General features: G+C 39.8%; 1 protein-coding gene across 9 annotated transcripts in view; it reads right to left on the bottom strand.

The window, feature by feature from the left end:
* Window positions 1-5,674: 5,674 nt before the first annotated feature.
* The window catches only part of bcas1 (brain enriched myelin associated protein 1), a 15,203-nt gene continuing 4,626 nt past the window's right edge, over window positions 5,675-16,251 (bottom strand). Inside the window, exons 5-16 of one of the 9 annotated variants that reach the window (XM_008287572.1) lie at window positions 13,278-13,457; window positions 12,234-12,293; window positions 11,948-11,983; window positions 11,446-11,661; window positions 11,239-11,319; window positions 9,294-9,335; window positions 9,070-9,135; window positions 8,753-8,791; window positions 8,012-8,131; window positions 7,823-7,903; window positions 7,243-7,461; window positions 5,675-6,748 (exon numbers count right to left, since the gene is read on the bottom strand). In XM_008287572.1, coding sequence (XP_008285794.1) covers window positions 6,668-6,748; window positions 7,243-7,461; window positions 7,823-7,903; window positions 8,012-8,131; window positions 8,753-8,791; window positions 9,070-9,135; window positions 9,294-9,335; window positions 11,239-11,319; window positions 11,446-11,661; window positions 11,948-11,983; window positions 12,234-12,293; window positions 13,278-13,457 — 1,221 coding nt within the window. In that variant the 3' untranslated portion in view covers window positions 5,675-6,667. Of the gene's footprint in view, window positions 6,749-7,242; window positions 7,462-7,822; window positions 7,904-8,011; window positions 8,135-8,752; window positions 8,792-9,069; window positions 9,136-9,293; window positions 9,336-11,238; window positions 11,320-11,445; window positions 11,662-11,947; window positions 11,984-12,233; window positions 12,294-13,277; window positions 13,458-16,251 lie in introns of all 9 variants that reach the window. The other 8 variants (XM_008287565.1, XM_008287589.1, XM_008287581.1 and 5 more) reach the window with 8 other exon arrangements.

The following is a 16,251-nucleotide window of genomic DNA, read 5'->3' as shown; positions in this document are numbered from 1 at the left end:
CTGCCCCCCTCTCTCACCTCCTCCTCCTCCAAAAAAAAAAAACGGTCACGTGATCACATCCTCAACTAATCAACGCCAATGAAACATAAAGTGGATCACTCAGTGTGATCGATACTGTTGTATGTATCCCACCCCGCTAAAGAGCCGCCAACTTACTCACATCAGACTGCTTGATCAGTATCATGTGAGATGGATTTGTATTAAAAACAAAAACAAAACAAAACAAATAAAAGGAAAAACCCAAACCAGGTTACAGTTCCATTTATATACAGTGGATTCAGTCTATTATGAAGTTTTCTGCTGTTGTTTAGCTCATTGGCCGTGTGCCAGCCTGTTGATAAAGCTGCTTTAAAGCTGCCACACTGGGAGTTAAACTACAACAACACTGTGTTGGATGAGCAATGTGCTGCATTGAACTCACCTAAAAAAAAAGAGAGAAAGAAATGTGTTGCCCTTTTACTTCCACGTTCTCACGTCATGCATCAGCTACCATGTGGAGATGGGGGAGGGGTGCCTCAAACTTTTCACAGTTACATGAGGCTTTTTTTCCTTTTTTCTTTTTGCAGAAGCAGGTTGGTTGAATCATGAGAAAATTTCAGGTTCTTCCTATTTCACCACACCAGACATGGCAACAAAAAAACCCCTATATCCATTTAAACCTGCTGCCATCTAAACACACATTATGATAAAGCCATATGGTGCTGTCTGTAAATGTTTGATCTTAAAGGGAGAGGGGAAGCTCCTTAAAGCCTTTTACTAAAAGATCATCAAATCTATGTTTGTGTTTTACATTAAGACAAAATGATTTCACTTATGTGACTATTGGATAGTATAAAAACTTGTAAAACTAATGTTTGTGAGATAAATCACCTACAGTTGCAGCCACAGGCTATAATGCAAAAATAAAAGCCCCTCCTCCGAGCTCAAAACCACCCAAAGAGACACTGATGGTAACTTAAAGCTATGCATTACACAATCAATGCTGATATTCATTCACTCTCCAGAGTACACTCATTATGAGAGGAACACTCCCTCCCCCAAACAGCAGCAATGTCTGCAAGGGGAGGAAAAAAAAAACTTTATCAGTAACCACTCCCAGTTGAGGAACAGTGAACAAAGACTGGGAGACTCCGTTTGCTAAATCTCACATTAGGACATGGGTTGTGGCTTCAAAGTCCCTACTGTTTAGCCTATATATCAAAAGTTGATTCTTAGTTGTTGCCAAACAGGTTGGACCAATGAATAGTGAAAACACTAGTAGATCTGCTGGTTTAGCAAGCACACTTATAATGGATGTGATTATTGTGAACAGTCCAAGATACTAATACTATGTGGACATATTAGACATAGGTGGTGTTGTATTCTGAAGGCAATTCTTTTATTTCATCATATCTTGTGTTATTAGATCTTGCTTTCAAACAGAAGATGTCCCTCTCACATGTGCTGCCATGAATTCATGTTTTTCTCCCCCCTGCAACACTTATGATTCAGTTATGAGTATTTTTTGCTTCACCCCGAGATCCTGTTACACAAACAAGTCTAGGATGGTAATCAAATGCACCACATGTGTCACATCGAGGCCTCCCGCTCATTTCCTATTGTTCTGTGACCACAAAGGCCCTGTGAAAGGCTATCAATCTGGAGCAGTAGTATGATCCCTCAAGATGATGAAATTGCAAAGAGATGTTGTAGGCAATCATAGAAAAAAAGCTCTTTTATCTGGAGGCTGTGGTGGTAGTTTGTTTGACCTTACAAATGCATCTTTAGCTGGATGGAAATGATATTGTGAATTTATTGCGGCTATTTAATTAGCATTCATCCTCTGTGGTGGTAGTGACAGCAACAAGTGGGCAAACATTGTTTACTTTAAAACTGATTTAATTAACTTTGTGCTATTGTTTGACTTTATGCAAATGTATTTTCTCTCTCAAAAAATCCAGCAAAGTCATTGTCTCGGATTGTGTCTTTACAAAAAAATGCATCAGGGCATTGTGCTGAAAGCAGTTCATTCTAATTCAAGATAAAGCAGTATCTTTGAAGAACTGATTGCTTGAATGAATTATTCTGTGTTCAGTAGACAGACAGCCTGATAGGGGCTGGATCAACGAATGGGGAAAGGCTGTGGTGGCTTGTTTTTGTCTTGACGTGTCAGGAGCAGCTGACTGCATTGTTCTCCTCCAGATTCACAGCCTGGCTTCTTTCATAATCCTGGTGTCGCTTCTGAAAGACACTGATAATATATAATCTCCTTTCTCAACCCCATCCCAGTAATGTTTATTCAGCGCTACCAGCTGTTGTGTTGTTGATCATAAGAGACGTTTTTTCCGAAAGCATCCCATAATGCAACCAATCTAAGTTCATGTTGGAAATATTTCCCCTCTTTCCTGGGGCCAAATTAGGTAAAGGAGGAGTGTCTTTGTTCTGCAGCCAGTGTCCTGCTGTCTGTATGACCTCCTTTGACACTCAGACTTTTCTTTGTTTCACTGTGACCCCTCAATGATATATGGAAAGTTACACATAGAAAACAGAAGACACAAAGGACATGAAGTATGCAGACTCACATTTGTTGTTCATGAATTGGCATATAAAAGACAATATAGAGGTAAATGACACATAAATAAATGAGCAAACAATCTTACTCTAATAAGTCAATATTCCTAGTGCCATTCTTCTTTTAATTTAACAGATCTTGGATTTATCTTGTAATATTATTTATCTGATCTGTTTTTATCACCATAAAAACTGGGACAAACAAATGAATAATGCTGCTTGTCACCTTTATCTCCTTTCAAACATAAAGTACACGGTGCAGAGATATAAATACTTCTTCTTTCAAAGTGGTAGAATATGACTGCCACCTAAATTTAGACAGATTGGCTCTGAATGCAAAAAAAAAACCTGTCTAACACTCTGTACTTCTTTATGTTGAGGGCTGTCTACAGTTTAGGCCTCAGGCTCAGTCCTGAAGATCTGTACCTGAGTCTGAGATTAACTTCAAATTAATTCTTGAGTTTTTTTTTTTTAACATTAGAAATAAGTTTTGACTGATATTTGCCACAGTCACTTATTTTCTGCACTGTGTTTAACATGTACATTATATCTCTTTTTTGGCAGCGTTCTTAAATTTATCTTAAAACTTTACACATTATTTTACAGTAGGCAGAAAAAATAATATCTTGAATAATCTGACAGATATTACAATTGCGATTTGAATCTCGATTTTTTTAAGGGGAAAGGTAATTTTGGCATTTCTTTGTCACTGGAAAAAATGTTGTAAAAATATGTTTTTTACTGTAACAAGCTTGCTTCCCTTCAGCTGGAGGATATGAGTTGCAGAATCTCTGTAGCACCACAGTGCTTCATTTATGTTGAGTTACATTTGACCTTTATCAAAAACAGAATTGCTGCCACTGTAATGTGAATTTTGCGCTCGGCCATATTGCAATTTGAATAACTTTTTTATAAATTGTTTAGCCCTAATTGTTTTGATTTTGTGAGAGACATTTCATCTTACCATATGACTAACGGTGTTCTAACTTACTGTGGCTGTTTTTAAGCTTAAAGATTTTTTTTGATGCACAGCTGACCTCATTAGTTGACCTTTAATCATGATCACATCACTGATTTGAATACAGTATCAGTGTTTAAAATAATGGCTGTAATCATTTAAAGGATTGTATCAAACTACACAGAGCTTTTGTCCCTCCAGCAGGATGCAACATTCCCCCGAAGAGTGTAAAAACCAACCCTAAAAATCCCCAGAGAGCATCTGCATTAGAATACCTCCCCAACACACAAACACAGCGGCTGTGCCTGCAGGCCCAGCTGTTTCACCCTGGGTTCAGATGAATGAAACTGTCTTTTAATGTATAGGTCACGACTATTAGTTTGTTATGAGATAAAAATCTGTGCTTTCAGTGTCCTCCTCGGTCCCTGGATTTGTTTCATCCGCATGTTTCCCCACAGAACAGACCTGTTACTCGCGAGCACTGCCGTGATGCACATTAGTGCTGACAGCAGGCCTCCTGTCAGGCCTCCCTGCCCACTGTTCCCTTGTTTCACCCCCTCTGAGCTGAGTGCTTTCACACAGTCACATGCATTGTCCTAGGATGAACTGCAGCAACATGGTGGCCGAGCAGATCTGGTGCAGCGTGTACAATCTTTGCATTGTTAAATCCATACTTTTAAATGTTTCTATCAGTCGACTTTCTATGAGTCTTCTGCAAAAGAGATAAGCCTGCCCTTGGGAATTTGATTACCTTTGCAATTGTACAAAAAAGCCTTCCCTCTTAAAAGCTCTCAATCTGACACACGGCATGTAAAGACATGCAGCTGTTGTCGTCACCCGCACAGTTTTTGTTTTGCCAAGAAGCCTAAATGCATAAAAGGATGAGTGCATTAAACAAACATTAGAAAACTGGCAATGAGGTTCAGTTTGGCTTCCATAGCATTTTTATTTTAAGATAATGCAATGATTTGTGTAAGTGCATTTTGTTCATACAATATCCCAATTAATTTTAATAGTAGACGACAGACATGTCAAAAGTTTTGCTTTTTCTTCCTCTTCTTCTTCTTCTTGTCTCATTAAAACTCAGTCAAAACTTCTATCTGCTACTTCCATCAGCACTCTACTTTGTTTGGTAATGAAAACGAGTTCTTCACACATAAACGTTAGTGTTGGCAAAAACGTCACACTGCGTCTTAATTGAAACCATCCTCAGGGGAAAGGAGAGACAATGGAACACATGTCTTTAACTGCACAAGCAGTTCCTCACTTTTTCTCCTTCAGTGCCATGGCAATTACTTTGATGCACAATTTAAAATCATCACACCTATTATAGACAGTAATACAAGAAGAGTGTGTCTCATTGATAACAAAGGAGCAGTGTGAGTTATGCCTTCAGGGGCTGCGACTCATCACTTAATGGTGGGTGAATGGTGGGTCTCAGACATTTCTATCTAAAACACATCCTTCCAAAGACTGCACACTACGCTATCAATCACAGAAATTACATCATGAACGTAGAAGAAGATTTGAGGTCTTCCTTTACCCGAAATATCCAATTCCTCAGATCTTGTTTTACATCTTTTATCTCTAAGGTGTGTCTCACAGACTCTTAAAAATGTGTATAAATATTCAGTAGTGATCCCTGTCTGTCTGTCCGTCAGACACAGGGACAAATGATGGCCTGTACTGAGGTTTGTACTGTTCAGGTGTCTTTCTGTCACCTGTCTGTCAGCAACACAAATACATACTGTAGATGAGTAAAGCTTACAACGTGTACCTCCCAGTATTACACAGTGTGACTCATGTGCCACACCCTACTCGCTCACTACTTTAGTGCATTAACTTGTGAGCATGAAAATGATTGGGATGTCGGTGGTAAAACAATGTCATATTTGGTTTTGTTGCCAAACTTGCTGAGTCACATGTTGATTTTTTTTTTTTTGTTCTTGTTGCAACGCCCAGTTATTGTTGATGAAGTTTCTTAATGGTATTTAGGGTTTTTCCTGCACAGAGGAACGTCTAGTGCGACTAATAAAGCTGATTGGAATTGAGTTTTGTTATTTATTGTTTCATATAACAGGAAAATGATTTCGATCAAATTAGGCAACACAGATTCATTGTCTTTACATGCCTCCCATTAAAGTGCCCACTGATGAAGAAACAGAGCAGTTTTCAAACATATTTATTGTCTTCAACATATCTGAAGTTACACATACTCGTATACATAAAGGCAAACGAAAGCCTAATATTAATTGCACATATGCCAAACACAAGAGACTAACACCGTAAGACTTCAGTTAAATGACGTGACACCAAGTGCTGAACTCAAATTAAAAGCTGCTGTGATTCATGACAACTGCAAAACGGACCACGAGGACACATTTGCGCAGCGACACCATTTTGCCACCTCAGATGCTTTTGTGAGTATTTACAATCAGTTCCCTACAGAACAGTAAAGATTGTGATTTCCCGTTTGGCCCGACACATAACCGTTACGTTTGTGCTTTAGTCTACGTATAGCTTACACAGAGTTAAAAAAAAATCTGTAAGAGCAATCCGCTATATAGACATGCTCCTCATATCAGCTCTGTTAGGAGTTGTATTTATATTTAAGTCCTTTTTTCAGTATCATTTCATATTAACCTCTGCATTACCACACTGCAGGAATTTTCTTGTATGAACTGTAAAAATAGAACCTATATGAAACTGTGTGTGTGTGTGTGTTTTTTTTTAAGTTTTCCAGACAAATGAACTGCTAAAAGCAAAGCCTGGCACTATACAGTATATTGCATAAGCTGAGTGTGTTAGCAAAACAGAGAGAAGTCACATCTGTAGAAAAGGTTTCACACTCACATTGTTGTACTTGTCAAGGCATTGATATGACCAGAAAAATATATATCTCAACAAACTTGCCGTCACATTTGACCGTTTAACATCTCCACTAGTTCCACTGCCTACTTGCTCCTCTTTCTCTCAACTGTTCACTTTCTTTTGTCCTTCCAGCAACCTTTCCTTATGTATTGTAACTTCTAAACAGTAACAAAAACAAAACATGTAGTTAAAGTAATTCAGGGGGTTTAAGGGGGTGATGAGAGAGAGATAAAGATTGAGTAAGAGAGGGGGAGTCTGTACAGGGAAACGTGAAGGTTGGTTGTGGTTTCATTTGGCTTTCTCAGCTGCTGGAGCAACAGTCACTGGCTCTGTCTGGACCCCGGCGTCTGTGGAATGACGTTTCTGACCCTGTTGTTGGAAGGGAAAAAATGGTAGATGCTTGTGTTTAGATGTTTGTTGGTATTTTATCTGAATCTTCTAAATTATTTTCCTAGTTGTGGTGAACAATACCTAACATGGAGAAAGTACCTCTGAATTTTTTCTTACATGTATTGTTTCCTTAAATGGTATTGCCTGGAATGTGGCCTCTGAATTAGGTTACACTGAGGACAAAGTGATGCTTTAATGGTTATCCTGTGACTGTAGTAATAACAAACTGTGCATACAAATTCGAGACGTGCAGTGTAAAGTTTTCATGTGCTTGGCTTAAAAGGGCCGACACCTTTACAAACTTAACAAGTGGCTGCTGCCATCTAGTGGAGGGAACACAAAACAGAGTGCAATATCTCTGGACATTTAAAAGACATGTGCATGTACCTGAATTAAAGGTATGTTGTGCATGTTCTAACAGTGCAACATTTCTGCCTCAGAGTTGCAGTCAACAATGTATATAGAGAACTCACCAGATTTTTAAAGAACAGCTGGATGGAGTTCCTCTTCTCCAGTCTTTTGGGCACATTGGCTGCATCATCTCCAGCTTGGGAGGCCACCAAAGCTGGTTTGTTATCTACAACCGCCTCTGATGGCTTGGCTGCTGCTTTGGGTTCCTCCTTGGCTTTGACTGCTTGAGTTGCCTCTGCTGCTGCCGGTGGGGTCGGGGTCGCCTTCTTGGGCTCAGCAGCCTGAAAGTGAAAACTGAATCATTCCAGTCCTAGATCTTGCTAATGTAAAGTACCCATACCAGCAGCTTATGCACTTTGCTCGTTAAGTGCAGATGGACGTGGCAGCAGTTGAAGTGACATTAAAATGTGCATCTACTGTTAGGATACGGTTTGTCTTAGTGCAACATTATGAGTGATGATCTCATACACTCTGATGTGTTGTTATAATTTTCAGATATAACAGCAAATGGAGAAAAACTTTCCTGCCAAACTTTTCTGCCAAAGAAACTGAAATTAGAGCATGTTAACACCAGATGTAACTGATGAAATTACTCTGGTTAATAACGCATCTATTCAGGAGAGGTCATCTTTGTGTATTTACCAGTCCAGTAGTTTTCCTCAGGAGCCGAACTCCACTTGTGGAGGCTGCCTGGACTTTTGTGGTCATGTGATCTAACAGTTCCTCAAATTCACATGAATCTGTTAACTTGCTGTTAAATAACTTCATCACAATTTATACCCACAGATTTTCAGAGGTTTTAAGAGCTTATAAAAGGGAATAGGTCCTTACTTTGGGCTTGAGGAGAGAAAAGAAGGTCGATTTTGAAGCTTTTTTCTTTTCTTCCTGAACAGGTGGTGGAGGTTCAGGCTTTGCAGCTGCCTCCAGAGTGCCAGATTTTGAGGGATCCACCTTCTTTTAACAAAACAGCAAAAGAGGAAAACGTAGATCATGAGATATTTACAAATCAAAGTCATGGTCATCAGTGAAGTGGACAGACTTTGAGCAGGAGGTGCCACCTGTGACATGAAAGAGGAGGTAAGTGAGGGAAATATCCAAGGTCAGAGTAGAGAGGAGGCAAAAAATCAGTTAAAGATAAGAACCGGTCCCTGTAAGAAGAAAGGAGCCCACACCATCATGCACAAAAAAACAATTTTCTGTAAGAAGAAAGATAAACAAGACAGAAAAGGAAATGTGTCAATCTCCACTTCATAAATTTTCCTCCCTTTAACAGAATAGCTGACATTTCGGAAAATACGCCATTGACACTTGCACCTTTGCAGAAAGCAACACAAGAAGATTGGTGTCACTCTTAATTCTAAGCAAGCAAGATGCTATTTGTTTAAATCCAAAATAAAATGTCAGAGCCAGGCTAGCCGTTTCCTCCGACTTCCAGTCTTAATGCTAAGCTAAGTTAGCCATCTCCTTACATTTAATGAACGGATATGACGGTGGTATCAATCTTCTCATGTGAACCTTTAGAAAACAAGCAAAAAAGCACATTTCCCAAAATGTTAAACTCTACTAATTTACCTCAGCTTCTACCACTGGCTGATGTGCACCATCCACCATCTGCAGGTGAGGGAAAGTTATTTGTTTTGGTGTTAGTTTAAATGTTGTATGATGTGCAATAAATGTTGCAAAATGTGTCATGAAGGAAATTTTTACTGCAGATAAGCGCGATACGCTAAAATCCTTTAACTTTGATAATAAAAATTACAATAAAATTAACTGAAATAAATGAAATATTACAAGTGGAACAATATAATATATTTTGTACATGTCATTTCAGAGGTGCCTGTAGAATGAAGAAAAGAATTAATATTCCCGAGGACTTCTTGTTCATTTACCTGCACTTCTAAAACTGGCTGTGCCACCTCGGCTGCCGGCTCCTGAGGCTCAACTTTATTTTCAATCTGAGCAAATGCAAATGAATTAGAACATGTAAATATTATTATTATTATTTTTTATTTTTATTTTTTTAAAGTTATGTACATACTGGTGATGTGAGAATCAGAATACTGTTCCACTCCCTAAAAAAAGACACAACACTGACAACTTTCCTTACATTTACCTGAACTTCTACAGCAGGTTCTGGTATCTCCACTGGTTTCCCCTGCAGAGTAAAATTGCTTTTTTTTATTCTGAACAGATTGCAAATAAAGATGAACATTTAAAGCACTGTAATTAAATATATAGCATGTGTGGTACGTAACACAGGCACTGTGGTTGGTGATTACTGAAACAGTAATTTAGACTCTGAACAAGGCCTCATTTGAGGTTTCAAAACCCTGTGCAGGTATAAGAGATTCACATTCAAACCAGAATACGTTGATATTCCATTCCCTGAGTGAAACTGAGAAGATGAAGCAGATTCTCTAGTTCACCTGTATTTTTACACCTGGCTGTGGCACCTCCTTGATTGTCTGCACGGTGAAAGGATTGTTTCTTTTATTTAAAACCAAAAAGTCAGACATGAAATGTCCTCAGAATCTCTAGAACACATGAGAAATTACGATTATGGAAGGCTTAATATGTTAGCATGGCAATAGATGCTGACAGTTATGAACTGGTTAAAGGAAAAGCTCAAATGCATTAGATGAGTCAGCGAAAAGGGTCGCTATGCTGTCACGTCTGCGTGTGAGCTTCAAACTAAACCTAGGTTAGCTTAGCATTTCAAGATTACAACTGACAGCATCTGTAAGGCTCCAAACACAGTTCACACCAGTGCATGGACACGAATGGCAACACTAAGAGCATTTCCATGACCACAGTGTGTGAACACAGCACACAGCACATAGCAGATGTGATATGTAGCCTCTGAATAGCTCTTGGGGGAAATACAGACAACTGCTAAAACTTTGTGACTCATACAGTAGCTGCAGCTCTGCTTTAATTTCCCTAAAAAAAAGTAATTGATATAAACCACAAAACTCCTTTCTGTGTATCAAAATTGCATATTTATGAGTTTTTTTTCCCGCCATGAAAATAATCCCTCTGCTTTGAAAAGGTCTAGATCTACCTCTGCACCATTACTTTCTCCAGAGTCTGCAGATCTATGACGTCCCTGCCTCTCTCTCCACCCACCTCTCCACTGCCCACTGCAGCGTGAGCATGCCAGCTCACCTACAACGACTCTATGTTACACAATGGTAAGTTGTAGTATTGGAGTGGGTAGCCATACATCGTTGAACCGTAAACTGATTCCAAAAAAGAATAATGATACAGAAAGTGCCACCCTGCAAGTTGACAGGCTCCTAAAATTTGTTACGTCCGTAACCCTGGAAGTCTGAAGACGGACAGAAATACTAAGCCATGACTGCTTATTTTGCTCATAATGTACCTTCCATTATATAAAAACAACATAGGACATGTTAACAAGATAGAGAGGGGTTCTTTAAGATTTCCCAGCTGACACACCTCATACATGAAATTGATCTTACGTAACTTAAATCCTCTGTGTTCACATACTTGGGACCATGTTTATGGCCTAAAGCTCAGTAATTAAAACCTTGTCTCTCGTTAAAAAAAACTGAAATGAAAAAAAGAAAAGACAGATTGTGGTTATGTGCTGTAACTATTTCTTGGTGATGAGCCACCAGGTGCACTTTTTGGCAAGCTGACATGACAAGCTGAATTAGCAGGCAGTTGAAAGGAACAAGATGTAATGTGTTTATCAGTAAGCTGCAGAGGTGCTTGGATATGATTAAACTGTTGCCTAAGATTGTACTTTTTTTGTAAATAAAATATGGACTGTGGTAGAAACACTAGTGCTGATTTGTTTTTCCATTGAAATATTCTCCAGTCAGACTATTTTTGCATGTCTAACTAAAGAGCCATACTTTTAAAGGATTGTACAAAACTTGGTTGTCCTGGATGAGCTTGAAGCAGGAGAAAAACCACTCTACAGAATTGCTGCTACTATCAGAAGTTTCTGCCACCTCCAGACAAATCAGCTCTCGCTCAGTTAGTAACAGGATGAGCCATGGTCAGTTTAAGAGTATCATAATCTACTGTACCACTGCTGCAGTCTTGGCCAGGGCACTGGCTCCACTTGCTGAAGCACCCTTGCCTTTGGATATCTTGACTCCTAGCAGTACCTCAAATTCACATACAGTATGTTTCACACTATGTTACAATCTGGCATACTGTGTAATATGTAGTGAACATGACTCCCTTTAAATAGAGATTGAATCTGCAATCTGCAGTCACAGCTGTTTGATTACCTTGGGGCGGAAGAATTTGCTCAGAGTATCTTTGGCTGATTTTCCTTTTGAGGACTCAGGTTGCTTCGCAGCAGCTTTTGGTTCTTCTTTTGGCACTGACTTTACAGGTTTGGCAGTTGGTTCTCCTTTGATTTCCATTTTTGGTGGCTCTGGAGGAGGTGGTGGTGGGATAGACATTCCTTTGGGTGCTGCAGGCGGTTCAGATATTTGTGCAACCTATTCAAGGGAGAGAGAGAGGAGAGAGAAAGATGGCATATTGGAAGAATGATAATGGAAAAACCATATAAAACCTTCACTTTTTAACCTTTACCAGCAAAAACATTTCGTTTAGTGGCAGTTTACGGGGCTGTAACACTAGATATGGTGTTAGCAATTGCATTTTGTTCCATCTTGATCTATTAAAAATTTATCATTTTGTAAAACAAGCCATGTGCAGTAATTATATAAATTTCATGTGGTTGCCAAAATGCAAATCAAAACACTTCATGGGCTGCATGCTCACAGTAGTGGTTGCCGCTGGTAGGGTCTCCTTCTGGGACTATTTTGCAACAGAAAAAAGAAGCCGTTAAGAAAGCTGAAGTTAAACTGAAGCAAACAAAGATCAACAAAAAGCTTGTGTACATGTACTGTAAACACTTCTAATGGTCATTCAAAATGTATCTGTACTTTTTTGAAATCAGGACTACTCAGAAATAGGAATGAATATAACAGTAACCTGTAAGTGTATTTTAGAAAATAAAATAAGTATATCGTAGATGCTGTGTAATGCTTCATGAACATCTGTTCACCTGATCTTTTGTGGCATCAGGAGTAGCTGTTTCCTTTGTGGATGTTTTAGTGGTAGTAACCTGTGCAACAAAGGAATGAAAGTAAACTGTCTTCAATTATTTTTTTGCACAGAAAACCTAAGAAAAACAAAAATCCCAATCCTTCAAATGCTGAAAGTGTAAGCATCATTGAGCATTGTGTTATTTTATGTTCATGCTAGCAAAGCCGCAGTGCAAAAAACTCAGAGTCAGAGGATATAGTTGATGCAACGGGAACAGAAAAATAATTATTTGGATGAAACAGAAGCCATTCACAAATGCAGACATAGGCCTTTATGGTAAGCTAACTGAGGCCCACAGAGTGCACACTGAGGTCCCTGACAGGGCACATACAGTACATGCGCTGTCATTGTGACAGCCATTGTGCTCCGGAGATGGCGTAGGCCTGCCCTCGCTCTATCTTCACAAATCTCAACTTCCAACTGCACAGGCCTCCCTTGTGAGCTCACACTATGGGATGAACAATAGGCCACCACATTCCCGCATGTTCAAAGACTTGATTAGCATGGGGCTAGGGCAATGGTAACTCTTTAAAACGGCATGAATCCCAAAGACAGCATGATGAAGAGGAAATACAATGGCTGCTTGTTGTAGGTTTTCCATCAGGCGCTGCCATCACGGCAGATTTTGTCATGGATACCTTTACCGCCTTATAGAGTAATATTCTTTACATAAATCTACATAGAAAAAGATGATTTACAAGTAACATAACATCTCTTCACTGATTAATTTATCATCACTGATTGCTACCTTATCAGGCAAATTACCCAACATTTCAGCTTCACTGAGGCAGTCTGCAATAATTAGAACACATATTAACTAGATTTTTGTTGGCTGTGCAGCCCTCAGAAATACTTACAGACATAAAGATGGACTTGTTTTTCACATTTGATTACTGAAATTCCTTAATATATTTTTTACAATCAGCCTAATTTCACATGACAAGAAATTAGAAATATTAAAAATGTAAAGCCCCCACCCAACTCCTCAAGTCGTGTCACTTACCAGGGTTTTGAAGAAGTTCATAACTGGATTCTCTTCTGGATTACTCTCCTCTTGGCTTTCCACAGGCTGTCTGTTTCCGTTGTCAGTTTCAGGAACTTGCTCTTCCTCTGGACCAGAGTCTGGAGTCACACTCTCCGGTTCCGTTAACGGTTCAGATTCTTGCTTTAGGTTAGTCGTCTCCTATACACCATCACAAAGAATTAGCCTTTGAGAGTTATGTTAGAGCAGCGGAGCAGATATGCAAGCAGTGAGTGTCTTAATCGCAGCATTGAGATGGAAGCACAATTCCAACCATGCCTCTGCCTACTCAGGGCATTGTCAACAATCACCCTTTTATTAATGTGTGTGTCCCACCCCTCACTCATTGATATTCAACAATGTCTGAGAGTTATGCCCTGAGAAATGTCAGAAAAGTCAAATACCTTGCTGTGGCCCTACGGTGAGGGTCTTTAAATTATCGGAGCCGACCAATCCTGATTTTCTGATCATTTTGAGTGAATCTGTTTACTAAATTTATTCATTTGTTATTTTGGCTCAATCTTATATTCCAAGGCAACTTTAAGCAAGTACCATTTTTCACTAAACACCATATAATGCAGATGACCAAAATTATGAATGAAGATGAAGAGTTTCAGTGTTTTAATTTTATTGGAAAGTGTTTGAGTATTTTACAATGTGAGCTTTGTTTTGATGATATACATATATATAAACTGTGCATTGTTAGAAAGCATGAATCATTTTACATTCCAGTTGCATCTATTATCACACACTATATACACACACATACATTTAACACATGATGAGGTAGGTGAAAAAGAATACTGTAAGTCCTGCTGTTCTTCCTTTGGAACCACATGAAATCAAACAGTAACACTGTAGTCAAGTGAAAACATCTTAAAACCATCAAGCAAATATATTGGTTCTTCAACAGACGATGTAGGAGCTGAGTGCAGCCTAACAACTAATGCTTCCACGCATGAACTTGATTTTTTTCCTGCAATTTCTGTTTATTTCACACTTGATATATTCTCACCTTTCTCTTCAGCCTCACTCTCTGCTGCTACTTACACTTAAGACACAAGTTTGCATTCAGTTTCTTCTCTAATGATTACCTCTGCAATGGTGTTAAGAATGGCCTCAACACACTCTGTTGAAGTGTTAATTTGAGAATCTTGTGTGTTCTCCCCAACAGCAGCTGAAACATCACCAGAATTATCAGTTTCACATGTTATCTCTTGTCTAAATCCACCATTTGTGTTTGTTGCTGCCTCTCCTCTTCAGAAACAACATGGTTAAACTCAGTAGTTTCCACAGAGTCCAAGACTTTAATCACAGATGCAGCATCTGTCTCTTTCTCGGGACCTTCCAACGGAGCTTCAGTTGTGGCAGCGCACTCTTCATCGAGTTCCTTTTGGATTGACACACAGGGCTCAGACTCTTCTGTGGCGTCCATCGGTGACTCATCTGCTTGTTCATTGTCTTGTTTTTTAACTGTTTTCAGTTACTTCAGGGTTCTCTAACATAGCTTCAACAACATTCTCCAATAGCTCAGTGGTTGCATCTTTTTAACAGGGGCTAGAATTCTCTTCCTGCAAGACAACAGGGGTTTCCTCTGGTGTTGGAGGGCTTTCAGCATTCACCAAAGTGGTTTCAGATGCTTCACTTTCTTCCACAGATTCTTCAGAACCGGTAACCTCTGTGGCTCCTGTTGTAACGTTGTCTTTAGTAGATGACTCTTGGACAGCGATGTCTTTGTTAACACTGTCAGGAGCTGTTTCAGTTTCTTTTAGTAATACCTCTATAACCTCTTCATTTGTTTCCTCAGCAACTGTCTCAGTCGTCTCTTCTTGGAGAGAAAGATTTGTTTTTTGTTGTCGAGTGAGGGGTACAAAAGTTGTTGCAGTGATAAGTTCTTCTCCTGAAGCGCTACCATTAGCTGCTGCAGGCTCCTGAGGAGTGGTGGCTTGAGGTTCCAGTTGTTGAGAGAGGCAATCAATTGCTGCCTCTGGTATTTCCTCTGCATTGTCTTTGACAATGGCAGGACTGGGTTGTGACCCTTGAATTTTTTCTGGTTCTGCCTCAGCCATCATGTCTTCCCCAACATCAGGGCTCTCATCTGTAGTAGACTCAGGCTTGACTTCAAGATCAGAACTATTTAAAGCATCTTCAGGCAGTTCAGAAGACAGAGTGGCAAATTCTACCTCTGGGCAACTATAACAGTACTCTGAAGGCTTGTCAGCAGTTAGAGGGTTGCGTCGTTCAGCATCATCAGCAGTGACCTCCTCATGGGCAGATTCCACCTTAACTAGAGTTTCAGTCTCAATGGGGACAGCAAGCTCTTCTACAGGCACATCTTGGTATGCAGGTGTAGGATTTGGCTCCTCATGAACAACCTCAGAGATTGTTTCTGTCACCGTGGCCACTGGTTCGTTGTCTTGGGAGGGAATGCCATTTGGTTCCCTGGCCTGAGGAGTGACAGCATTAGGCTCAGGTTCAGTGGTTTCAATCAGCACTACATCAGCTGACATGTCTCCAGCTTCTTCACTGTTGTCTTCGGTAATTACCTTATCTATTCCTGGCTCTGACGTGATTACAGCAGGGCAGGCAGCGGTTTCAGCAGGAGCAGCAAAAACGGCTAAAATGCAATCTGCCACCACTTTTGGAAGACCGGAAATGGCCTCCAGTGGCAGGCCTTCCTCAGTGTCGTTTTCCTCCGCAGCCATGACATCTTCTGTGAAATATAAACTTAGGCTTGATTCTGGTTCTGCAGTCATTTCTGGCTTGGTTTCCTCAGGCCAAAATCTGTCTGTGACTTCCACCTGCTCCACTATGAACACTGTCACTTCATACACATTATTCTCAGGGACATCCACTTCTTCACTGATGAGCCCAGCTGTGTGGATGTCCAAGGGTTCATCATTAAAGGTGTCTTCAACAACCTCTTGAGCACTGATACCAACATATTCATAAAGTG

The sequence above is a fragment of the Stegastes partitus genome, unplaced genomic scaffold (assembly GCF_000690725.1).
Source record: "Stegastes partitus isolate 25-593 unplaced genomic scaffold, Stegastes_partitus-1.0.2 Scaffold12, whole genome shotgun sequence".
Classification (NCBI taxonomy): Eukaryota; Metazoa; Chordata; class Actinopteri; family Pomacentridae; genus Stegastes; species Stegastes partitus.
This window is presented reverse-complemented; position numbering and strand designations above follow the sequence as displayed.